The 21,536-nt window shown below is 38.3% G+C and overlaps 1 protein-coding gene across 4 annotated transcripts in view; it reads left to right on the forward strand.

Annotated features, from left to right (window-relative positions):
• Nucleotides 1-21,536, forward strand: part of LOC114490986 (interleukin 1 receptor accessory protein) — a 138,988-nt gene that overhangs the window by 27,823 nt on the left and 89,629 nt on the right. For 2 of the 4 annotated variants that reach the window (XM_028505128.2, XM_028505132.2), the window contains exon 2: nucleotides 21,223-21,399. The exons of the other annotated variants lie outside the window; for them this stretch is intronic. In XM_028505128.2, coding sequence (XP_028360929.1) covers nucleotides 21,388-21,399 — 12 coding nt within the window. In that variant the 5' untranslated portion in view covers nucleotides 21,223-21,387. The remainder of the gene's footprint in view (nucleotides 1-21,222; nucleotides 21,400-21,536) is intronic. 4 annotated transcript variants of the gene reach the window in all.

Raw genomic sequence — 21,536 nt, forward strand, 5'->3', positions numbered from 1 at the left:
AAACAACATCTCTCAACCCAGAAATTCTCTCCACAAAGATGAGAGAGAAAGGAAACACTTTTATTATTGAATAAGCATTAAACCAGCATGTGGTACACATCACAGGCAATCCACTAAGAGATTGCAAAAACAGAAAGTAATCTCACCCTTTGATAAAGCCATGCAGCCCATTGTGCACATGCTTCCAAGATGATCAATAACATGTCCTCAAGTAAGAGGACTTGGTAGAATCATTTGTCACACATAGTTCATCCTGACCTAACTTGATAATAAGGAAGACTATTTGTGTTATTTAATTGGCTTTATCCAAAGGAAAACCTCATGCTTTTATTTTTAAGTTTATTTTATTATGGAAAGAATATTTAAAATAAAACCCATACTCTTAACAAATTTTTATGCCTACAACACATTATTTTTGACTATAGATATAATGTTGTATGGCAGATCTATAGAGCTTATTTGTCTTTCTTAACTGAAACTTTATGCCCATTGATTCTAAACTTCCATCCCCCCAGCAGGCCAAGGCAATCATCATTCCACTCTTTAATTCTATGAATTTGACTATTTTACATAACTCATATAAATGGAATCATGCAGTATTTATAATTCTGTGACTGGGTTATTCCACTTAAGTATAATGTCCTCAAATTTTATTAATGTTGCTTATTGCAGAATTTCACTTCTAAGACTCTATAGTATTACATTGTATGGATATACATTTTTTTAGTATGAATAGTGCTGCAAAGAATATGGAGTGAAGATATGTCTTTGAGATACTGATTTCAGTTTTATTTTGGATGAACGCTCAGAAGTGGGATTGCTGGATCTGACAGGTAGCAATTTTGCAACTTGGAGCAAGGTGCACCACTGAATTTAGGCCCCTGTCTTCCCACAGAAACTGGAAGGCATCACCCCTTTCTTCATGCTTACATTTCAAAAAGATGGTCCCAGGTCTTTGAGAGAGACCGTCATCTGGCACAAAGCTGACAAGAGACCTCTCTAGTCCTTAAAAGGGTTTAGATGAAGAAATGAGAAAGCACCCAATAATTACTATTTTTCTAAAATAAATGCTCTGACAAAAAGGGGCGGAGGGGAATTATCTCTTTTATTTTCAACAAGGAAGATTAAGCCTTCTTTTTAAAAATTTGTATTTGTTCTTACAGAAGCTAGAACATATTTTAGTGTGTTTAATGCACTCAATAACTAAAGTCTTAGTTTTTTTCCGAGTTTATGATCAAACTGAGATTCAGCTGAGGTTTGTCTTTGGCCTTGTGTAAAAAATTATGTGCCTTTATGTTGGAATCTTGTTTGAAAATTCATTAGCATTTCTAAATTTTTTAGAATGATGAAATATGCATGAAATATACAATTTTCACTATTTTTAAGTGTACAATTCTATGGCATTTAAGTACGTTCATATTGCTGTTCAACTGCCACGGACATTCATCTGCAGAACTTTTTTACCTTCCCAAGTCACAATAGAAACTGCACATGTTAAATACTAACTCTCAGTTCCCTCCAGCCCCTGGCAAGTGCCATCGTTAGCACTTTAATCTACCTGTTAAAAACTGCCTGGACCAGAGAGGGGGCTTCATGGTGGTTTGCCACAACATGTATGGGCCTTGAGAAGATTATGCTAAGTGAAATAAGTCAGACAGAAAGAGTTAACCATATGATTTCACTCATATGTAGTGTATAAAACTGGAAGCAACAAACAAGAAAAACAAATACAAACTCACAGACACAGATAACAGCACGAGAGGAAAGGGAGGTGGGGAATAGTAAAAGGTAAAGGGGCCAAATACATGGTGATGGAAGATGATTTGACATTGGGTGGCAGGTACACAATGCAATATGAAGATAATGCACCATAGAAGTGTACACTTGAAATGTATGAAATCTTATCAATCAATGTCCCTCCAATATTTTAATAAAAAGAAAACTTCCTAGAGAGGTAAGTAGAGTTCTCTTTGCCCAGGATTTGAAGCAAAGGTGTTTTCTTGGAAAACTGGATGGGAAAAAAAACTTTAAAACCTTTGAATGTGGTGACATCACTTATTTAAGTGATGATCACTAATTACAAATAACATGTCTGTGCAGTTGCCACAAATGTCTAATCTGTGGCACTCAATTTCTTTCAAAGTAATAAAAACTGATTTTGGAGTAAAATATTGTTGCTAATAATTCAGAGATTTTACTTATGTAGATTGACTAACTTTGCTTTGGTGAATTTTCCTCTATCTTCATTGATCTTTTGTATATTTTGTGGTACACAGCAAGTTTCCTATGTTTTGCCTATGACCTGCCATGGGCAGTGGGGAGAACTATGTAAAAGAATTGAGGCTGTTGATCTGCTTCAATCAGAGGACTAACTTACTCTTTCTTCTTTTCTTTCTCTCTCTCTCTTCATTTTCACCAATAACTTTATTGATTTGGATTTTTTTCTGTTAGGGTTCCCTTTATTTTTTAAAATTATGTATATTTTATTGATTATGCTATTACAATCTACCCCCTTAGTTCATGTCCATGGGTCATACATATAAGTTCTTTGGCTTCTACATTTCCTATACTATTCTTAACCTCACCATGTCTATTTTGAACCTACCAATTATGCTTCTTATTCCCCATACTTCCCCCGCATTTTCCCCATTCCCCCTCCCTGCTGATAACCCCCTATGCAATCTCCATTTCTGTGATTCTGTTCTGATTCTAGTTATTTGCTTAGTTTGTTTTTGTTTTTTTAGGTTCAGTTGTTGATAGTTGTGAGTTTGTTGTCATTTTACTATTCATAGTTTTGATCTCCTTTTTCTTAGATAAGTCCCTATAACGTTTTATGTAATAATGGCTTGGTGATGTGAACTCCTTTATCTTACCTTGTCTGGAAACACTTTATCTGCCTTTCCATTCTAAATGATAGTTTTGCTGGATAGAGTAATCTTGGATGTAGGTCCTTGGTTTTCATCATTTTGAATACTTCTTGCCAGCCCCTTCTTGTCTGCAAGGTTTCTTTTGAGAAGTCACCTGATTGTCTAATGGGAACTCTTTTGTAGGTAACTCTCCTCTTTTCTCTTGCTGCTTTTAAGATTCTCTGTTTACCTTTGACCTTTGGCATTTTAAATGTTGTGTGTCAGTGTGGCCCTTTTGGGGTCCAACTTGTTTGGGACTTTCTGAGTTTCCTGGGCGTGTTTGTTTCCTTTGCCAAATTGGAGAAAGTTTCTTTCATTAGTTTTTTTCAAATAAGTTTTCAATTTCTTACTCTTCCTCTTCTCCTCTGGCATCCCTATGATTTAGATGTTGGTACATTTAAAGTTGCCCCAGAGGTTCATAAGCCTCTCCTCATTTTTTAAAATTCTTATTTCTTATTTCTGTTCTAGGTGAATGTTTATTTCTTCCTTTTGTTCTAAATCATTGATTTGAATCCCTGCTTCCTTTGCTTCACTGTTGGTTGCCTGTATATTTTTCTTTATTTCACTTTATATAACCTTCACTTCTTCCTTTATTTTGTGGCTGTACTCAATCATTTCTCTGAGCACCCTGATCAGCAGTGTTTTGAAATCTACATCTGATAGGTTGGCTATCTCTGTGTCGCTTAGTTCTATTTCTGGAGTTTTGATCTGTTCTTTCATTTGGGCTGTATTTCTTTGTCTCTTCAATTTGGCAGCCTCCCTGTGTTCCTGTGTATTAGATAGAGTTGCTTTGACTCCCCATGTGGGCCCACCTGTTATGCTGTAAGAAGCGGAGCCTTAGGTGTTTGCCAGGGTAGAGTGACCCACTTTGCTGCTTTGTGGTGCTATTATGTAGGGGAGGGGTCAGAGATGGAGCATTTGCACTTGTTCAGCTCTTGCCCTATTTTCAGTCACTTCCCCCACTTCCTATAAGCAACTGGCACCCTTCTAGCTACTGCCCTAGTGCTGGTTCTCCAAGCGAGTGAGTTTGTAAATATTCTAAGACTCTGTGGGACCCTTTAAATGGACTCTCCTGAGAGACTGCCTTTTCTTCTGCCACCCCAACCCCCACTAGTTTTTATAGCCAGAGGTTATGAGGCTTTATTCCCAGTGCTAGAACCTTGTGCTGGATGGTCTGGCCTAAGGCTGGGATTACTCCCTCCCCAGTTGTCCCTCCCTGTTTTTATCTACCACACATGAATGTGGGACCAGCCACCAGTGCCTCACTGTGCATCCCCTCCACCCCAGCTCTCCATCTCTGCCCCTCCTACCGTTCTGGATGAATGTTTCTTCTTTAACTCCTTGGTTGTTGGACTTTCATACAGTTTAATTTTCTGGTAGTCCTGATTGTTTTTTGTTTTTAGAATGGTTGTTATCCTTCTTATGGTTGTGTGAGGAGGCAAAGAGTGTCTACCTACACCTCCATCTTGGTAGGAAGGTCAGAGAAACTTATTTAAAACCAAGGTCTGCTATGTGATTGCTATGATAGCTTGAGTGATATACTTCACATTTTTCATCTAATTTCTTCATCTTGTAAAACAGAAAAATTATATTCCATTCTGAATAATTGTTGTGAATATCAAATAAAACAAGGCATGAAAAGAAGCACTGTATACTGTCAAATCATGAATTATTTCAGTTTAATAAGGGACCTAGCATGTAGGAGGGATTTGAAAAATATTTGTTGACTGAACAGCTATCGTCCTCAGAGTTAAATTTCCTAGGGTTCTCTCCTCCGTACGCATACACCTGGCTTGGTTGAGGATCTCTGCACTCTCTGCTTCCCTCTCATTCCTGATCACATCTCTCTCTTGTGCTTCAGCTTAAAAACTAGAGTTCAGAGTTTGGAGATTGATAAAAAGGGATCAAAGTCATGTTTGTTATGGCCTCTCATTGTCTCTTTCTTTCTAACCCCAGATACTTTCTCAGAACTTCTGAGGGGGATATAATCGGCAGTTAGATATACAGTCATCCACCAGAAAATAAAAAGTAGGAAGAAGGGAATTTTCTTTTTCTCCAGAAGCATCATGCACAGGAAATTTCATCCTGGCCAACAAATAATGAGCGGCAACAATGTTGAATCAGATACTGTGAATTTGAATTAAACAATATCCCTAGGCTAGTCCCAGGATTCCCCCATGAGAATAGTCTGGCAGGAGCTCACTGGGGGTCTTCTGTTGTTCACTGTTATCATCAAGCACAGGATAAATCAAATGTATGTATTAAAGGCATAATGAAGTCTTCCACTGACAAAGCAGATGATGATCTCAGGGTATTCTTGTAAACTTTCTGACAGATTTTAGTGAGAAAATACCTCCCTGAGGATGATCTGGAAAAAGAGATGAGTGTTGAGAGACCAGAGGTGTAGAACCAATGGAAAGAGTTATGGTATTTTCCTAGATTGTGGAAAAGCCTGTAGGAACAACCTGCCACGGGACAGGTGATCTGCTGACTCTGTTCCTCAGAGAGCAGCCATTTAATGCACAGTACCGAGTACTTGCAATGTCCCAGTGTTCATGCTCGGCCCTGCAAGACATTCATTAGAGGTAGACCCTGTTCTCAAGGGCCTCAAGAGAGAAGATGTACACACTTAATTGTAGGGTGGGGTAAAAAATTACATTACTGCGACCATAAGGGGAAGTTGTAGGGACACAGAATACATTACATTTGGCCAAGGGACAAAGGGAGCTATCATGAAGGAAACAGGTTTGGAAATAGACCTGGAAGGATGAGCATTGTGCTTGTCCATGTGAGGAGGGGCATGCAGGACATTCCAGGCAGAGGACTGATGAAAAGGGAAGGGAAGCATGGGGGTGATTTATAGCACCATCTGCACCTGCACCTGTGACTGGAGTCCAGGCTATATGAGGAGTGGAGTAACAAGGGTTGGATAGAGAGTTTTGCCACCAGATCCAGAATGTCAAGTAAAGGACATCAGGGAAATAGAATTAAGATGAGCTATGTGAGAAAATCGATATGATCCTTGCCATTCATTAGTCAGCCTTTACAGGTGTCCCCATGGCCCTGAAAACTTTCCTCAGGCTTTTTTAGGCTTCCTAAGGCTTTCCTAAGGCTTCTTGTTTGTGACATGGTAAACATTTTTCCTTTTCTTTTGGCTTTGGAGAATATGATTTTGATCTGTTTTTCAAGCATCAGTGGATAGAAAGGATACTTACAGGCAAAAATCTACTACTGGTTTTTAGGTCAGCCTAATGAATCTATGCATTTCCTCATCTTTCTTTTTTTCAGAGAGGGCAGACCAATTAAAAATAATAGCACTCTTAATTTTTCTAGCATATAGGTCCCAGAGAGTTCAGCGTTTGGGAATTGGGAGGAAGGGATCAAAGGCATGTCTCCTCATCTGTACTGACTCCTTTTATAATCGGAGAAATAAGAGCTTCCCCCCTGTTGTCCTCCTCTTTCTCTTTGGTGTCTGATGTCCTGATTTGGCAATGCTCTTTACACATCCAAAATGCTAGAAGTGAAGTCATAATCAACTCCAATTAGCTCTACTGGTGGAGCATAACATTCCATACTTAAATTCAGCAGCATGTCCTGTGTCATTTTAGCTAGCCATTGTACTATTGTTTCTACATCAGCTTGCTACAGGGATGGCTTAGAAAATTAGAAAATTGATTTGAATTTCCCACTTCTTCCCCAATTAAGAAATCATGACCCTGGCTTTACTAGGAGTTTTTTCTAGTATGCCCCAGGAGAGAATTTACAGGAATTTCTCACAGCTTGGTTTGTTGCCGGTATCTTTTGCAGATGAAACAGCCAAACCGCCCCCCCCCCCCAACCTTTTTTTTCTGAAAGAACTTTCAGTCAGCATTTCTAAACTCTGCCAAGAATTCTAGTGCTTGGAGATATTTTAAACAGAGATTCATAAAGTCAATTAAGTTAGAGGAGTGCTGTAAATGATTCCTAAGTAATTTAGTTTCACAGTGTGCATTAGCATTCTAAAGACCCTGAGAAATCTTGTAGAAAAAGATAACTTTTAACCTCATTTTCACCTGATATTAATAACCCAATGTTTCTCTAAAATGAGGACATGATACCAAAATTTAATTTTTTAAAATCATTCTGTGGAAGCCCAAGCTGGATAATATGGATCAATATGTGGCCTTTGGAGGGTCTAAGTTAATCCAAACAAGATTTATATGAGGATGTTTTTTGTAACTTGGCAATCCTTTATACTCTGTCTGTATTAACAGAGCTGCTCTATCTTATTTTCCTGAATCCAAAGAAACACCAAAGGGGACTGAACCAGTAAGACAATAATGTCAGCTACAGAATGCCGATCTTGCAGACCCTGCAGGGTTATTGCAGAGTAAGATTAATTATGCAGATGTGCCACCCAAGGCTTCAGAGTTGAAGGACCCTGTTGTAATTCATTGCAGGATCATTCATGTAGCCAGCATTTTGATATGATTATTATTCCACCAAGGTTTTATCTGCCCCGAGACAATTACAGAACCACTTACCAGCATCTTTTATTGACTTCTTATTTAAAATGCCGAGGGCCACGGTGGGCACTCAGGTCCTGCTATTGGTGACAGCTACAGATCAATGGCGTGGAGCAATATGGGACTTTCTTTAGGACATGACAGATACTGAGATTGTTCGCTAAGCAGAAGACACAGTCAGACTCCATTACAAAATATTGTTTTTGGGCCCCATGTCTCCAACACCAATGTTTAAAGTAATGGCAACAAGAGCAGAGAGGATGCATACAGCAGAAAGAGCATGAGACTCGGTGTCAGGGCGTCTGCCTTTGAACACTGGTTTCATGATTTATTTATATCTGTGGAACTTTGGGAAAATCACTAGTTTTTCTGTAAACAGTGTTTTCTGAAAATACTACTTTTGAGCCTCATGTCTCTAACACAAATGTTCAAAGTAATGACAGCAAGAGCAGAGAGGGAGCATGTAGCAGAAAGATCGTAAGATTCAGTGTCAGGATGTCTACATTTGAACACTGGTTTCACCATTTATTATTCGTGCCACTTTGGGGAAATCACTACTCTTTCCGTAAAATGAAATTGATATTAAATACCAAACTCTTGGCAGTCTTCTGAGGTTTAAATGAATATATGTGGGTGAAAAATATTGTGAATGGCCAAGGGTTTTAAATATATTTTTGTGTTAATGAGAAAGACTTCCATTCTTCAACTGGCAGTGTCAGCATAATCAAACAAGCCTTTTATGGTCGAATTGCTTGGCTAATGTCCTGTTGACTCCTCTAATCACGGGTACCGCCACCGAGGGCAGAACGTGGTCACCATCCACTCATATCATGAGCAGTTTCAAGGAGCCTATGTCCTTGAAACAATGTGCAGAGTACAACTCCTATTCCTAATTGCTGTTCCTAGTTCATGGTTTTAGGGACTTCATAACTGCAAGATAATATTAGAATTCATCATCTAATTAGTATTTTCAACATGTTTTCCTTTCTGTTCTATGCTCATTGGAAAAAGTAAGGCTTGTTTTATCTTAATTTTTCCCAAAATGGCTTTCTTATTTATGGTGGATACATTTCAGAATGTTTACCTGTCTTCAGAGTTCAGCTGTAATGCCACATTGTTCAAGGAGTTTGAGGCCTGCTCCTCAGCACCCCCAATCCTTTCCTTTATGTTAAAATGCTAGTGATTCCTTCATTAGAGCATGATGCTTGGATTAATTTGTGTACTTACTAATAGCCATGAGCAAATACAGCTAAACTGCTTTGTACAGGTAAAGAAATAATAATATCAAGTATTCTTTTAGGCATTTTATACATATTAATTCATACAATTCTATCAACAAACATATGAAGTAGGAACCTTTATTCTCCCCATTTTACAGTTGAGGAACTAAGGCACAGGCAGATTAAGTACCCTGCCCAATATTTCACAGGTACTAAGTGGCAAAACCAGGAATTGGAACATTGAACTAAAAGAACAAGCTTTTAACTGCAAGATTATAATTAGCAACATGCATGCTGGAGGTCCGTACAGGTTGCGAGCTCCCAGATTCCTGGGGCAGGTTAAAATCTGTTTCTTCCTTTGACATATAGCCCAGAGGGTCCACATAGTAGGTACTCAGTTATTGTTCATTAGCTTTGCACTGGAGGGGGGCACTCCTGAGAAGTTTATGGTGCAGCCACAGATGCCCCACTTGTACTCTATCAATATACATATATTTTTAGTACATGTTTCACCCTCTTGCTTAATTTTCTTGTCAAAGCATTTTAAAAGCTCCTATTATGCAATGCTTGAGCACCTCTCTGTGAGGTTACTGTTTATTTCCAAGTAGCTGTATGGTGAAGATAAGGCATACTTGCTGAAATTAGGATCACTTGAGTCTTTAGTACTTTATGGATCAGTACATAATAGCACTATAAAATTCCAGCTCATTCTCATTCTGTTGAAAGGGCGATTGCATGTTCTTACCTTATTTGCAGTAAAGTCACCAAATGTCAAAGGCATATGTAAAGAACTGTGGCCAGAGTCCCCACCCCGTCCCTCCATCCAGAATGATTTCGTGGACTGAGGTTACATCCCAGACTATGGGACTGGTGGCTGCCCATTGCCATCTGTCAGGATGATCCTGGTGTCCAAAAATCAGTGAAAGAGGCCATAGAATTTTCTCAACAGGGACACAGACTCACACAGACCTCCTCAGTGTCAGTTCATAGGGGATTTTAACACTTCAGATACAGAGAGATGATACTTTCGTAAAGGCTCTCTGGTTTTGGTGTACGTGTCCCTGGGAGAACTTGGAATATTATCTTTGTGTTTCGGAGACAAGATCAGGGTTGGGGTTGGGGGTGGGGGTGGGGCTGGGGAGGCTGCCTCATGGGCCGTTCTCCAGCAGAGGAACGCCCGAAGGAAGAGGCTCCCGTGAAATCCCTGTGCTTTCTCACATTTGGCGCAGTGTCTGTCTGGCACACTGAGACCTCTGTGAGAGTTCTACGTTTTTGACTTTTTTTCTTCTTAATAAAAGTAGTTGTGGAAACAGAGGCACCAGGATAATAAACAGCACAGGCAAAGTCACATAGACAATTAATGCAAAAGTCAGTTCTAGCGCTTAGATTCCTCCGGACCTTGCCCGACCCCTCCCCCTTGCCCCCTCCCCGCCCTGTTTCCCTGTGTAATGGAGGAGGAGGAGCCCGTGGGTACTGCGGGGCCTGTTTGAGTAGCTGAAGCTACTGAAGCCTCCAGGTCCCTGAACAGGAGGGCAGGCGAAGCTCTCTTCTGATAGATGATCCCTAGCAAGGCAATCCTTTTTTTTTCTGACATAAGCGGGGAGATGACAGGGGAATGTGCTCTTGTAAAAGGACAACTGTCTGTGTTGCGAGACCAAGCATGACTTAGATCCATTCCAGTCCAATTTCTGAAAACAGGTCCCCTTTTTAGGCAGAGGATCTTGATGAGAAGTCACTTCTGTTTAAACCTGCTCCCGGGGGGAGGCTGCATTCTGTGGATGACCTTTAGCTTCACTAAAGAATACACTGTGCCTGTGAATATCTGTGTAAAATAAAGCACCAACACCTCATATTTGCATCATTTGTAACCATTTATGAAGCTTTTTTCATAAATATTATCTACTTTGATCCTTAAAGCAGCTGGCACAGTAAATATTTGTTATTCTGCTTTATTGATAAGGATATGAGGGTCCACAGGATTAGGTAAATTATCCAAGGCACGCAGTTCAAGAGTGACCAACAGCAAACTAAACAGAGGTGGACTGTGTCCTAGGGGGATGTTTTTTTTTTCTGTTATTCATCAGTTGCCCTATAATTGTATGTGTTTATTGTACAAACTTACTGGGCTATATACTTTGGACACAGACTCGGAGTCCTGGTCCAAAAATGGATGTGAAAAGAGAAAAAAACTAGATAAAATAGATCAGCATGGAAATTTCTCAGGACTCTAAGGAAAATTTAGATACCTGCCCAGAGTTTTTAGAAAAGGCATCCTTTACTTCTAGCCGGCGGTAAGATAAAAGACCTGGGAGATGATGCGGAGGGGAAGTGGAGCTGTGGGAAAAGCTGCCACTTCAGGCTCAAGTAGAGCCGAATGATTTTTGAAAAGCACCTGCATCTGATGGATAGAAAATTGATCTGGGAATTAGAGCCTGGGTCCCCCCTTCTCTAGTTAGAGCTTTCACACTATCCGTTTTCCAGTGAAACCCTAAGAGGTTTAATGCATGAAAGAGAAGTTCATGGTCACATAACATGGTTAATGCAGTGTTAAAACAAGTCAGGCACAATATCTACTTGGTAGATTACCAGAGCTTTTAGAAAGCTGATGTGTACTGTGAATTTCCAAGAGAGAGATAGGTGACATGTTACTTTTCAGTATCAGTGTGGCCCCTCAGTCCTTTAACAGAGCGCTCACCACAGGCAGGACAGTTTTCATCAGGCACTTCAGTGTGATTGCACTGTGCTTGATTATTTACTTGGTTCTTTTTCTCTACTTTTTTTCTTTTTCTTTTGTGCTCATAAGTCTAATTTTGTTCCCAAACTATGAGATCCACGTTATATGAACTGTTGTGTTCATATTTCTATATACTGCCATTTCTATTCAAGTGTATAAAAGAGGGACTCAATAAATACTTCTTGATTTGAACAAAATTTGATTTGGTAGATACAGAAGCTGGAGTGTATGGTTTTTATGGAGAAGTGTTTGAAAACTTCACCACAGTTTTGTGGCCTGTGGCCTCTCTAGCAGTGTGTGGGTGCTGTCTTTCTATTGAGAGCCTCACAGATGGGATCCTGATCTTCAGACCATCCCTTTGAATTAGAGAGGTTATTAGTGCCGATGTTGTTATATGGAATTTAAGGGGAGAAAACCTCAGATGGCTAAGAAGCTTTTCTATGCTAGGAAAAATGATGACTTTCCTAAACTTGAGGTGACCTGATCTTAGTTTAGAAGGTACTATAACCTGTTTTGAGTCTGTGGTGGGTTGTCATCCCACCCAATTCCCTACTTGAACTTCATATGACATCACATTTCCCCAGGGAGTGCCTCCCTCCTCTACACTCTAGGTCTGTGCAGTGCTGCTCTCTTGTCGCAGGACTACTAGATCCATGGGGCCAGGGACATTTCCCTTCCCTCTTCTTTCTTCAGACTGTCCAGAGCTTGAGAAATATGTGTTGTACGAATTGGAAGAAATGTTAGATATATTCATCATAAATATCCTCCAGTCTCCAGCCTCGAAGTTCCCTGAGACAACTCCCTTTCACATTCCATGGTGGATTTTAAGCTGCTTTTTATTTGAAAGTTTGTACATAATGTTATCCAGTGCCCCTTTCCTAACATTTCCCTATTTTTGAAACCACCCTTTAACTTTCCCGTAGTTTTTATACAAGCATAACAAATTAATAGTAAGATACATAAATGTGTGTACATATTGATGAAGTTTTTTTAAAAGATTTTATTTATTTTAGAGAGGTGGGGAAGGGAGGGAGAAAGAGAGGGAGTGAAACATCAATATGCGGTTGCCTCTAGCACACCCCATACTAGGAATATGGCCTGCAACCCAGGCATGTGCCCTGACTGGAATCGAACCGGTGATGCTTTGGTTCACAGGCCTGCGCTCAATCCATTGAGCTACACCAGCCAGGGTCATATTGATGAAGTTTTACAAGTGCATCACTATCCAACCATCATCAGACTAAGAAATAGAACATTTCCAGACCTTAGAATCCTCACTCTTGCCCCTGACTGTCAATATTGACAAAGGTAACCCAGCAATTAAATGAAATGATGAATTAAGTAATTTATAACATAATTTCCTTTTGATTTTAAGTTTTCCACTCCTTTGGACTCTTTCCAATTTAAAGAAAGCAAAACAAAAAAGTCCAGCCTGTTTTATAATAAAGCCAATGTCATAACACCTCATGTTAGTATAGCGTTTTATAATGACAAAGTCTCCTTCCATGTGTCACATCATTTGATAACAGCCATGTGGGAGAGCAGACATTTTTACTCCCATTAAACAATGAAGTAGTTGAGAATAGGGAAGGGAAACCTCTGGACCACAATTTCTCCATTTTCAAGTCTCATCATGTCAGATGGGTACTGATGAGGGAGAGAACTTTGTGAGGAATCTAAACGTGTAATGACAATGTTGTGCAGCTGAAACAGATATAATATTGTATACAACTGTAACTGGAAAATAAATTTAAAAATTTATTGTGGAGCATATTATAACAATCTCAGCTTTTCTGTAAGTTACAGAGGCCTGACTTGCAACCGTGACTGTCTTCTCTGAAATATTTGGGGAGCACAACGTGAAACTTGGACCTAGTATGCTATGCAAAGTGTAGGACATGCAACATTTTGCCCAGGGGTCAACAGTCAACTCAAACCAAATAACTTGGGCTCTCCTTTGTAAATAATGTTCAGAGTAGCTCACATTTGCTGCTATACAGTTTTTCAAGCATTTCACATGTATGTTCTCAGTTAACACAAGTTACTGAAAACCAGCATTTATGGGGAGATGCTTACATTCATGGACAGTGCTTATCACTCCATAGGAATTATCAAGTCCACTCCTCCCAAAGAACTGAGGAGGTAGGTATTAGTGTCCATTACCCCCATGCAAAACTCCTGCCTCAGTATCTCTAAAGACAGAACATTTCATCATCAAATTGTCTACCCACTAAGGAAAGGATGCACTGAAATACTCTTCTTATCCTCATTGAGAAGTGCCCAAGAACACCTAGCATGTCAATCTTAAATAAGTTGTTAAGGCAGCAACCAGGTTATAACTTTATCTAGGTGGTTGCTGTGGATATTCTTCTCCTCTTCTCTGAGGCTGTCCAAGATCAAACAGTTAAACTTAGAACTTCAAGTTCAGTTCTCTTTCATTTTCATCTCAGTGAAAACCTAGTTCTAGTTCTCTTTGTAAAGGATGAGACTTGATATTTCTTCCCTCACCCCAGAGAGCATGTTGCTTTCAGAATATTAAAGAATAAGAAGAAACCAATCTGCTCACATCCTATTCCAAGCTTCGAAAGATGGCAGGTGGTATATTGTTATATATGTCCTCTCAGAGTTTCAAAGACTTTGAGGCTGTTTTGAAAGAAAGGGTGAGGCAACCACTAATGTTTTCTGGTGTGAACTTTGACCCTGCTGTTGTATCAAGGTTAGCAACATTGGCTTGATATGCTGAAAGTTGGAACAGTTCATTGATCTCTCTATGTGCCTAGACTTTCCTGGAACATTCACTACTTAATGATAGGATGGTGTTATTTTTAAAGTAAATGTTGAAAATAGAAACCATATTTAGGTTAAAACAGCTTTCAATTATATAAACTGTCTAAAAGAGTTCACAAATCATTTGTGGAGCTTTTATAAAAGAAAAGTCATGCCAGATTAAAAGCTCTATTTTTCATTAGCATACAATAAAATGGACTTTTTTGAAGTACAGCTCTATGAATAATAAGTGATGTATAGACACATTTAATCACTGCCCCAGTCAGGATATGGAGCTGGTCTATCCCCTAAATAACTCCCTTGTGCTATTTCTTTATAGTCACACTCTCCTATCACCTCTAGTTCCTGACCTGTTCTCTGTCACTATAGGTTTTTTTGGGGGGGGGGAGGGGCCGGGGAAGGGAATGTCATTTAAATGGAATTAGACAGATGGTAGCCTATTGAGACAGGCTTTTTTTTTCACTCAGCATAATGCTTTTGAGATCCATCCAAGCTATTGTTAACAACAGCTCATTGCTTTGTATTGCTGAAAAGTGATCTACTTTTTGGATGTACCAGAGTTTATCCATTTGCCTGTTGAAAGGTGTTTGACTTCTTTCCAGGTTTTGGCAATTAATAATAGAACTGTTATAAGCATTTGCATATTGATTTTTCTGTGAATGTTTCCACTTCTCTTAGATAAGCTCCTAGGAAGGGATTGCTACACCCTATGGTAAGAATATGCTTAACTTTATAAGAACCTGCCAAACTGTTCTCCAAAGGGGCTGTGCCCTCTTCCAGTCCCAGCAGCACAGGAGTTCCAGTTTCTCTGTGTTCTCTTCAGCACTTTGTATCATCAGTGTTTCTTTTTTTAGTTATTCTGAAAAGTGTGTCATGGTTATCTAATCTTGTGGTTTTAATTTATATATTTTTTGAAAATGGTAAGTCTCTCCATATCTGAGGCAAGTATGTTTCAAGACTCCCGGTGGATGGATGACTGAAATTGTGGAGTACCAAATGCTACCTATAATGTTTTGTTTTGTTTTGTTTTGTTTTGTTTTGATTTTGTCCTATAGGTACATACATTATCACTTAAAGGAAGCACTTTACAGCTTCACTACTTTACAGCATCACTACTCTTGTGTGAGGGGCTATTATTAAGTCAAATAAGCACTACTTGAGAACAAGCTCTGTGCTGCTCTACAGTGGATCTGATAAACGAGAGGGCTGCTAAGTGACTGGTAGGCAGAGTCCACTGGGCAAAGGGAGGATCCACAGCACAGGCAGGACAGAGCTGGACTATGAGAGATTTCCTTCAACTCCTCAGAATGGTGTGCAATTCGAAATTTTGAATTGTTTATTTTTGGAACTTTCTATTTCGTATTTTTGGACATTAGTTGACTGTTGGTAATCGAAACCATAGGATGTGAAATCACAGATAAGGAGGGGACTACTGTATCCTATTTGTAAAGTGTCTCTAAGATTTTTGGCATTTTAAAATTGAGTTGTTTGTAGTGTGATTCCTACAACTTTGTTCTTCTTTTTCAAAATGGTTTTCAATATTTAAGGCATCGCTTTTTCCAAACAAATTTAATAATCAGCTTGTCTATATCTATAAACAAATCTTGCTAGGATTTTTTGTTAGAATTTTACTAAATCTGTCAATTAATTTGGGGAACCACTGACATCTTTTCTATGTGGAGCCTTTCAGTTCATGAATATGGTATGTCTATTGTATTATTGTTTGTTACTACTGTAATAAATTGCCAGAATCTAGTATCTTACAGCAACACCCTCTTTATTATATCACAATTTCTATGAGTCAGAAGCCCTCTAAGGCCACCTGCATTCCTTGATATGTTGCTGTATTTTTCCTTAAATGTCAAAGGTCCTCTGAGTCCTTTTCTTGCTTTTCTTTGATTTATCCTTCTGTCACATCCCTCTGACTTTAACCGGAGAAAGTTAATCTTCATTTAGGGGCTCCTGTGATAGATTGGGCTCACTTGAATAATCCAGCATAATCTCCCAATTTTAAGGTTTATAACTTTAATTGTATTTGTAAAGTCCCTTTTACTCAGTAAGGTAACATAACAGATTTCAGGGATCTAAGGCATGAAGCCATTCTGCCAACCACATATTTCCATTTATTTAGTCTCCTTTGATTTATCAACATTTTCTAAATGTGCGCATACAGGTCTTGTACAAGTTTCTTTAGACTTTTAGCTAGGCATTTCATTTTTGTTTTAGTTATTGTAACAATCTTATAAAAATTGTTTCCCATTTTTCATTTCTAGTATATAGTAATATGTTTAATTTTTGTGTATTGGTACATGTTCTGTGACTTTACTTAGTTTTATTTTTAATAGATTCCTTAAGATTTATATATGTTGAAAATTATGTCATCTGTGAATAGCCTTATTGCACTAAGACTTGAGAATGATGTTGATTAGTACTAAGAATGAACATATTTGCCTTGCTCCTGATCTAACTGGAGAAGAATTCAGTCTTTCAACATGTGATGTAATGTTAGCTGTAGATTTTTTGCAGATGCCTTTTATCAGTTTCAGGAAGTTCCCTTCTATTTTTAGTTTGCTGGGAGTGTTTATTAGGAATGGATATGGCATTTTGTAAAATGCTCTTCTTGCCTCAATTGGTTTTTCTTCCTCAGACTTTCCAAATGCTGAGACCAAACTTGCATTCTAGAATAAGCTGCTTGGTTGTGGGGTATCTATAGGTTTCTTTTCTTGTGCTAACTATGGCAGCTGTTAGGACCAGAGGAATGTCTCATAAAGTGAATTGTCAACTCTTTTGTCATCTTCTATTTTCTGCAAGAGATTCTGTGGAGTTGATGTTATTTATTTTTTAAATGTTTGATTGAATCCACCAGTTAAACCATCTGGAGCTTGGGAATGTATTTCTTGGAAGGTTTCTAACTGCAAATTTAATTTCTTTTCATAATAATAGGAACAATGAAATTATCTATTTTATTCCAGTTGAGCTTTGGTAGTTCGTGGTTTTTAAGATGTTGGTCCATTTCATCTAAACTGTGGGATTTATGTGCCTAAGGTTTTGAGCATCACCTTATTACCAATTTAATGGTTGTTTAACTGGTAGTGGTGTGTCCTCTTTCATTCCTCTTATATTCTTTCATATATTAGTGATATGTGTTTTCTTTCCTCTTGGTTCCCTAGCTAGAGATTTAGCAGTTTTTTTAAGTACCAACTTTTGGATTCATTATTTTTTTCTATCTTAAATTTTTTTATCTTTATTCTTCATTATGTTTTATTTTTATTTTGTTTGGTTGACTTATTTTTCTATTTTCCAAGCCCTTAAGACAGAAGTCTTTCTTTTTTTCTAACGTAGGCCTGTAATGCTACTGATTATCCTGTATGCGCTCCTTCAACCACATCCCACACATTTTGATATATTGTTTAATTTTTTCATTTTTGTTCAGTTCAAAATATTTTCTAATTTTCCTGAGATGTTCTTGTTGACCTATGGGTTATTTAGAAGTATATTCCTTAATTTCTAAGTATTTGGAAATTACCCTGTTATTTTTCTTTTATTGGTTTCTAAGTTAATTCTGTTGTTAGAGGATAGACTTTTAATTCTTTATATTTGTTAAGGTATGATTTATGGTGCATGACATGGCTCACATGTATTTGAAAATAATGTGCCATTATTTAATTTTTAGAGTCCTCAAATAGGTACTCCACACATTCTGCCCAGGCTTACAGCTGCTTTCATTGAGAAAGACAGGTAGAGTTTGCTTACTTTGTTTTACCCAGAATTAGAGACTTTCATGTTACTTTGCTGAAACTTTTTAATTGATAAATACTGTATTCTGAAATATTCTCCACAAAGATCCTTTTATGGATCAAAACCCTAGAAACTAAATAAAAGACTGATGATGAAAAAAGTCTGAGTTTTAAATAAATGCTGTCTCCTTTTCTGTGAAATGGAATAATTAATAATTTGACCTATGTCCTTAAAAGGCCTCTTTGGTATAGATGTACAAGATCTGTTTACACTTTACTAGGAAGTTAGAGAAGGAGGAAGAAAGGGTCAGATGGGATCAGGACTCAAGTAAGTTCTGTGGCGTCAGAGCTGGGCTCACATGGGGATAGCCAACCAGGGTGAGTGCTTTGGTGTTAGAGGCCAAGTTTTCAGTAGGCAAGTCATAGCCAAGGGCATCTGTTGACCAGGAATGAAGCAGGCAATAGCAGCTTCATGGCTGTGGAAGCTAATCCAGTTTAGAGAAGACCTTACAGGGGACAAGAGGCAGGTTCCTCGAAAAGAGTGCTGACAAACACCAGGTTGTACATCCAAGCCCCAAGGAGGCTGATGGGCTTCAGAGAGTAGCTGTGATCCGAGCATGGAGGTGTGTGTGGAATCAGGAAACAGGGAGAAGTCCAGTCCTGTGGCCTATTGAAATGCCACTGTGCGGAAGGAAGGCAGAGCAAATTGTTAGAGAAATGACTGTCCTGGGAAAACAAATCTAGTTGTTTTAGTCTGTTACTTGCTGGCTCAGTGCAAGAAGCCAATGGTCAAGGCTAACTCAGAGATAAGGAGGTCTTATTATTGAGCTGAGAGAATGCAGAAAATAGAATGATTCATATACAGAGGTCAATGTTAAAGTTCTGAGCACATGTTAACAATCATTATTAACATGGCTATTTATTACATAGACTTGGGTGCATATATGAAATTTCTCACTAGGTGATACAAGCATACAAGTTGATATACCAGGAAAAAATGACATTAGATATGTAAGAAATACCAATACCTCAGACAGGAAGTATGAAAACGATCATATAGTAAATAAAATGGATAATGCAGGAAAGGCTGACTAAAAATTTATTATATAAAAATTTGATCATTAAAAGCAAGGGCAGAGTCTGTTAAGCCCCATCACAGTAATCTAAAGCCAGATTGCAATTCAGGCCATGAGGAACCATGTGTCATTAGGCAGGTTCCATTGCTTTCTGACAGTTTCTCCATCTCTGCAAATACCCAGTGCCCCCTCTTCATGTGAACTAGAACCTAAGTGTATTACTAGTCACAATAATAAAATTCTGAGGCAGAAAGAAAGATGATGTTAAATGAACCTGCCTTCTTGAAGAGGTCTCAGACCAGCCAACTGCTCCCATTAACCTTGATATCTTTAGTCTGTCAAAACCAGCCTGTGGGATCACAATTTCTTTTCAGTCTGTTTTATTCTAATTCATCACAGATGGGACTGACCCTGGATTCGTCTTTGCACACAAGTCATCTGTAGATTAGCTTTACCTCGGTGACCTGACTCTTTGCTGCCTCTGGCATAATCCAGTTACTCATGAGAATATCAATTAAGGTCCTCAATCACACTAATTAGAATGTCTTCTAAGTGTTGCTTTAGGAATAGTATTAGGGCTGAAAGTACTGTGGCTTGAATCTGAAATTAAATATCTAGTTGCTCTCCACTGACAAGGATTAATGCAGAATTATTAATTAATTTTATTAATGACTTGGGTGAGGACATAGGTGGCATGCTGAGCAAGTTTATAGATGACACAAAGCTAGGGGTATAACAATTACTGTGATGGCAGACTCAGGAGTCAAAATGATTTCGAGACAGAATTCAGTGGCAATCCATCCAATGTGCCTGGAAGAATGATCTCTATAAGGCAGAACTTGATGATAATGTAACTCCTCTAATCAGAAACCTTCAGTGATTCCTCTATTTGCTGTTAAAATTACATTTCAAGTTTTAACCTGCTAATCAAAACCTTGTTGTATTGTAATCCTAACTCTTCCTGCTTTCCAACAAAATCTTCTATAGTTCTTTTCTTAATACTCTGTGCTTAAGCCAAGCTGAATTATTTATAGACTATTTCCTATATATGGTCCATGCTTTCTCTATCTCTTTCACTATTTCTTTGAGCATTATTCTCCATTTCCAAACCAGTTCTTGCTAGTTCAAAAGCTACCTCTTGCATTTAGTCTTCTTCGATTGCCTTAGCTGCAGTCATCTCTGTCTTTTGGTAATCTTCAATAACACTTATCTGTTCCTCTGTGACTATTTTATCACTGTTTATTCTCTGTTTCAGTTATTTTTGTATTCTTTTTAAGTCTCTGCTAAGCTCTGCCTAGTGCTAGAACTTCTGTTTGGTAAATCTTTACATATCTTATAGTGCCTCTGCATGCATGTTGTTCATGGTCAATGCCATTGAAGTGGTTTGCATGTGGTTTATCTCTTCTACTGGGAGAGGTGGAGGAGGCCCTAAATCTAATTTATAAACAGATACTTTTCAATACATGTTTTATTGAATAAATGAATGACTGATAGAGATAAGAGTTCCCTAAGGTAATGATTTAAGAATGGGAAGGGTGGTGACAAGAGTTATTTTATCTTTGAAATAAAATAATTATTTAAGGTATAATCAACCCACTTGTTATTTGTGGAAGCATAAAATGAACCAGAGATTTTTAATGGTATGTGGTCAAGAGAGGTGGCAGTTGGAAACTTGCATTGCCTTTAAAGTGACCACACACTTCGGATTGCTTGGACAGTACCACTTTATACCTTTTTGTTTCCATGTAACACTCTTAAAACTGTCCCATTTTCAATGTTGTTATAAGATCTTTGACCTTTTAAGACTGGCAGGTCCCTGTGGTCATGAAACTTGTGGCATAGGCTATTGTTTGCGATAATAACACTTGTAGTTGGCCAGATATGGGTATAAAGACCATCTCTGTAACTTACTAGAAATAGGATCTGGACAAGTTTCCAACACCACTGTAAGCACCCTTATATATAGCTGCTGTGTTCAATACAGAAAGTGGAGATCTTAAGTATGAAATTTCTCAATAATATACAGGTTTCTGTATTTATAATTCTAGAGAAGTTTTATCAAGGTTCAGATATGTCCAGGGTAGTAGGGAAATACATATTTCACAGACTGTTAAATCTCCAGGTCTTATGCATTAAAAGACCACCCAACAAAATCTAAGGGCATGGTTCTTTCTAGTTGACTGTTTCAATTGGTTATCAATAGAAAGGCTAAAAATCACAGAAATTGGATTCAAGCTTCATCATTTGTCTTTTCCAGTGAGAAGAGAAGAGTGGCCACCACGGGGCATGAGGTTTACGTATTTCCCTTTACTATAAATTCACTGTAAGTGGACTGCTGACCACATCTAAATTCAGGATTTCTAGATTTTCTATTCTTCACAAAGAAAGAAAAGTGCCTGGATTACAAAACATTTCCAAGGAAATGCAAAGAAGGGTAAGAAGATCAAACTTACCTTACAGAATGTGACTCTGATGAAAAACAAAATCCAGAGTGTTTTTAAGAAGGAAGTTGTAGTTCAGTGATTAAGAAATTGTTCTGGAGCCAGGCTGCTGGAATTTGGTCATTATTCT

Source organism: Phyllostomus discolor, chromosome 2 (genome assembly GCF_004126475.2).
Source record: "Phyllostomus discolor isolate MPI-MPIP mPhyDis1 chromosome 2, mPhyDis1.pri.v3, whole genome shotgun sequence".
In the NCBI taxonomy this organism is placed as follows: Eukaryota; Metazoa; Chordata; class Mammalia; order Chiroptera; family Phyllostomidae; genus Phyllostomus; species Phyllostomus discolor.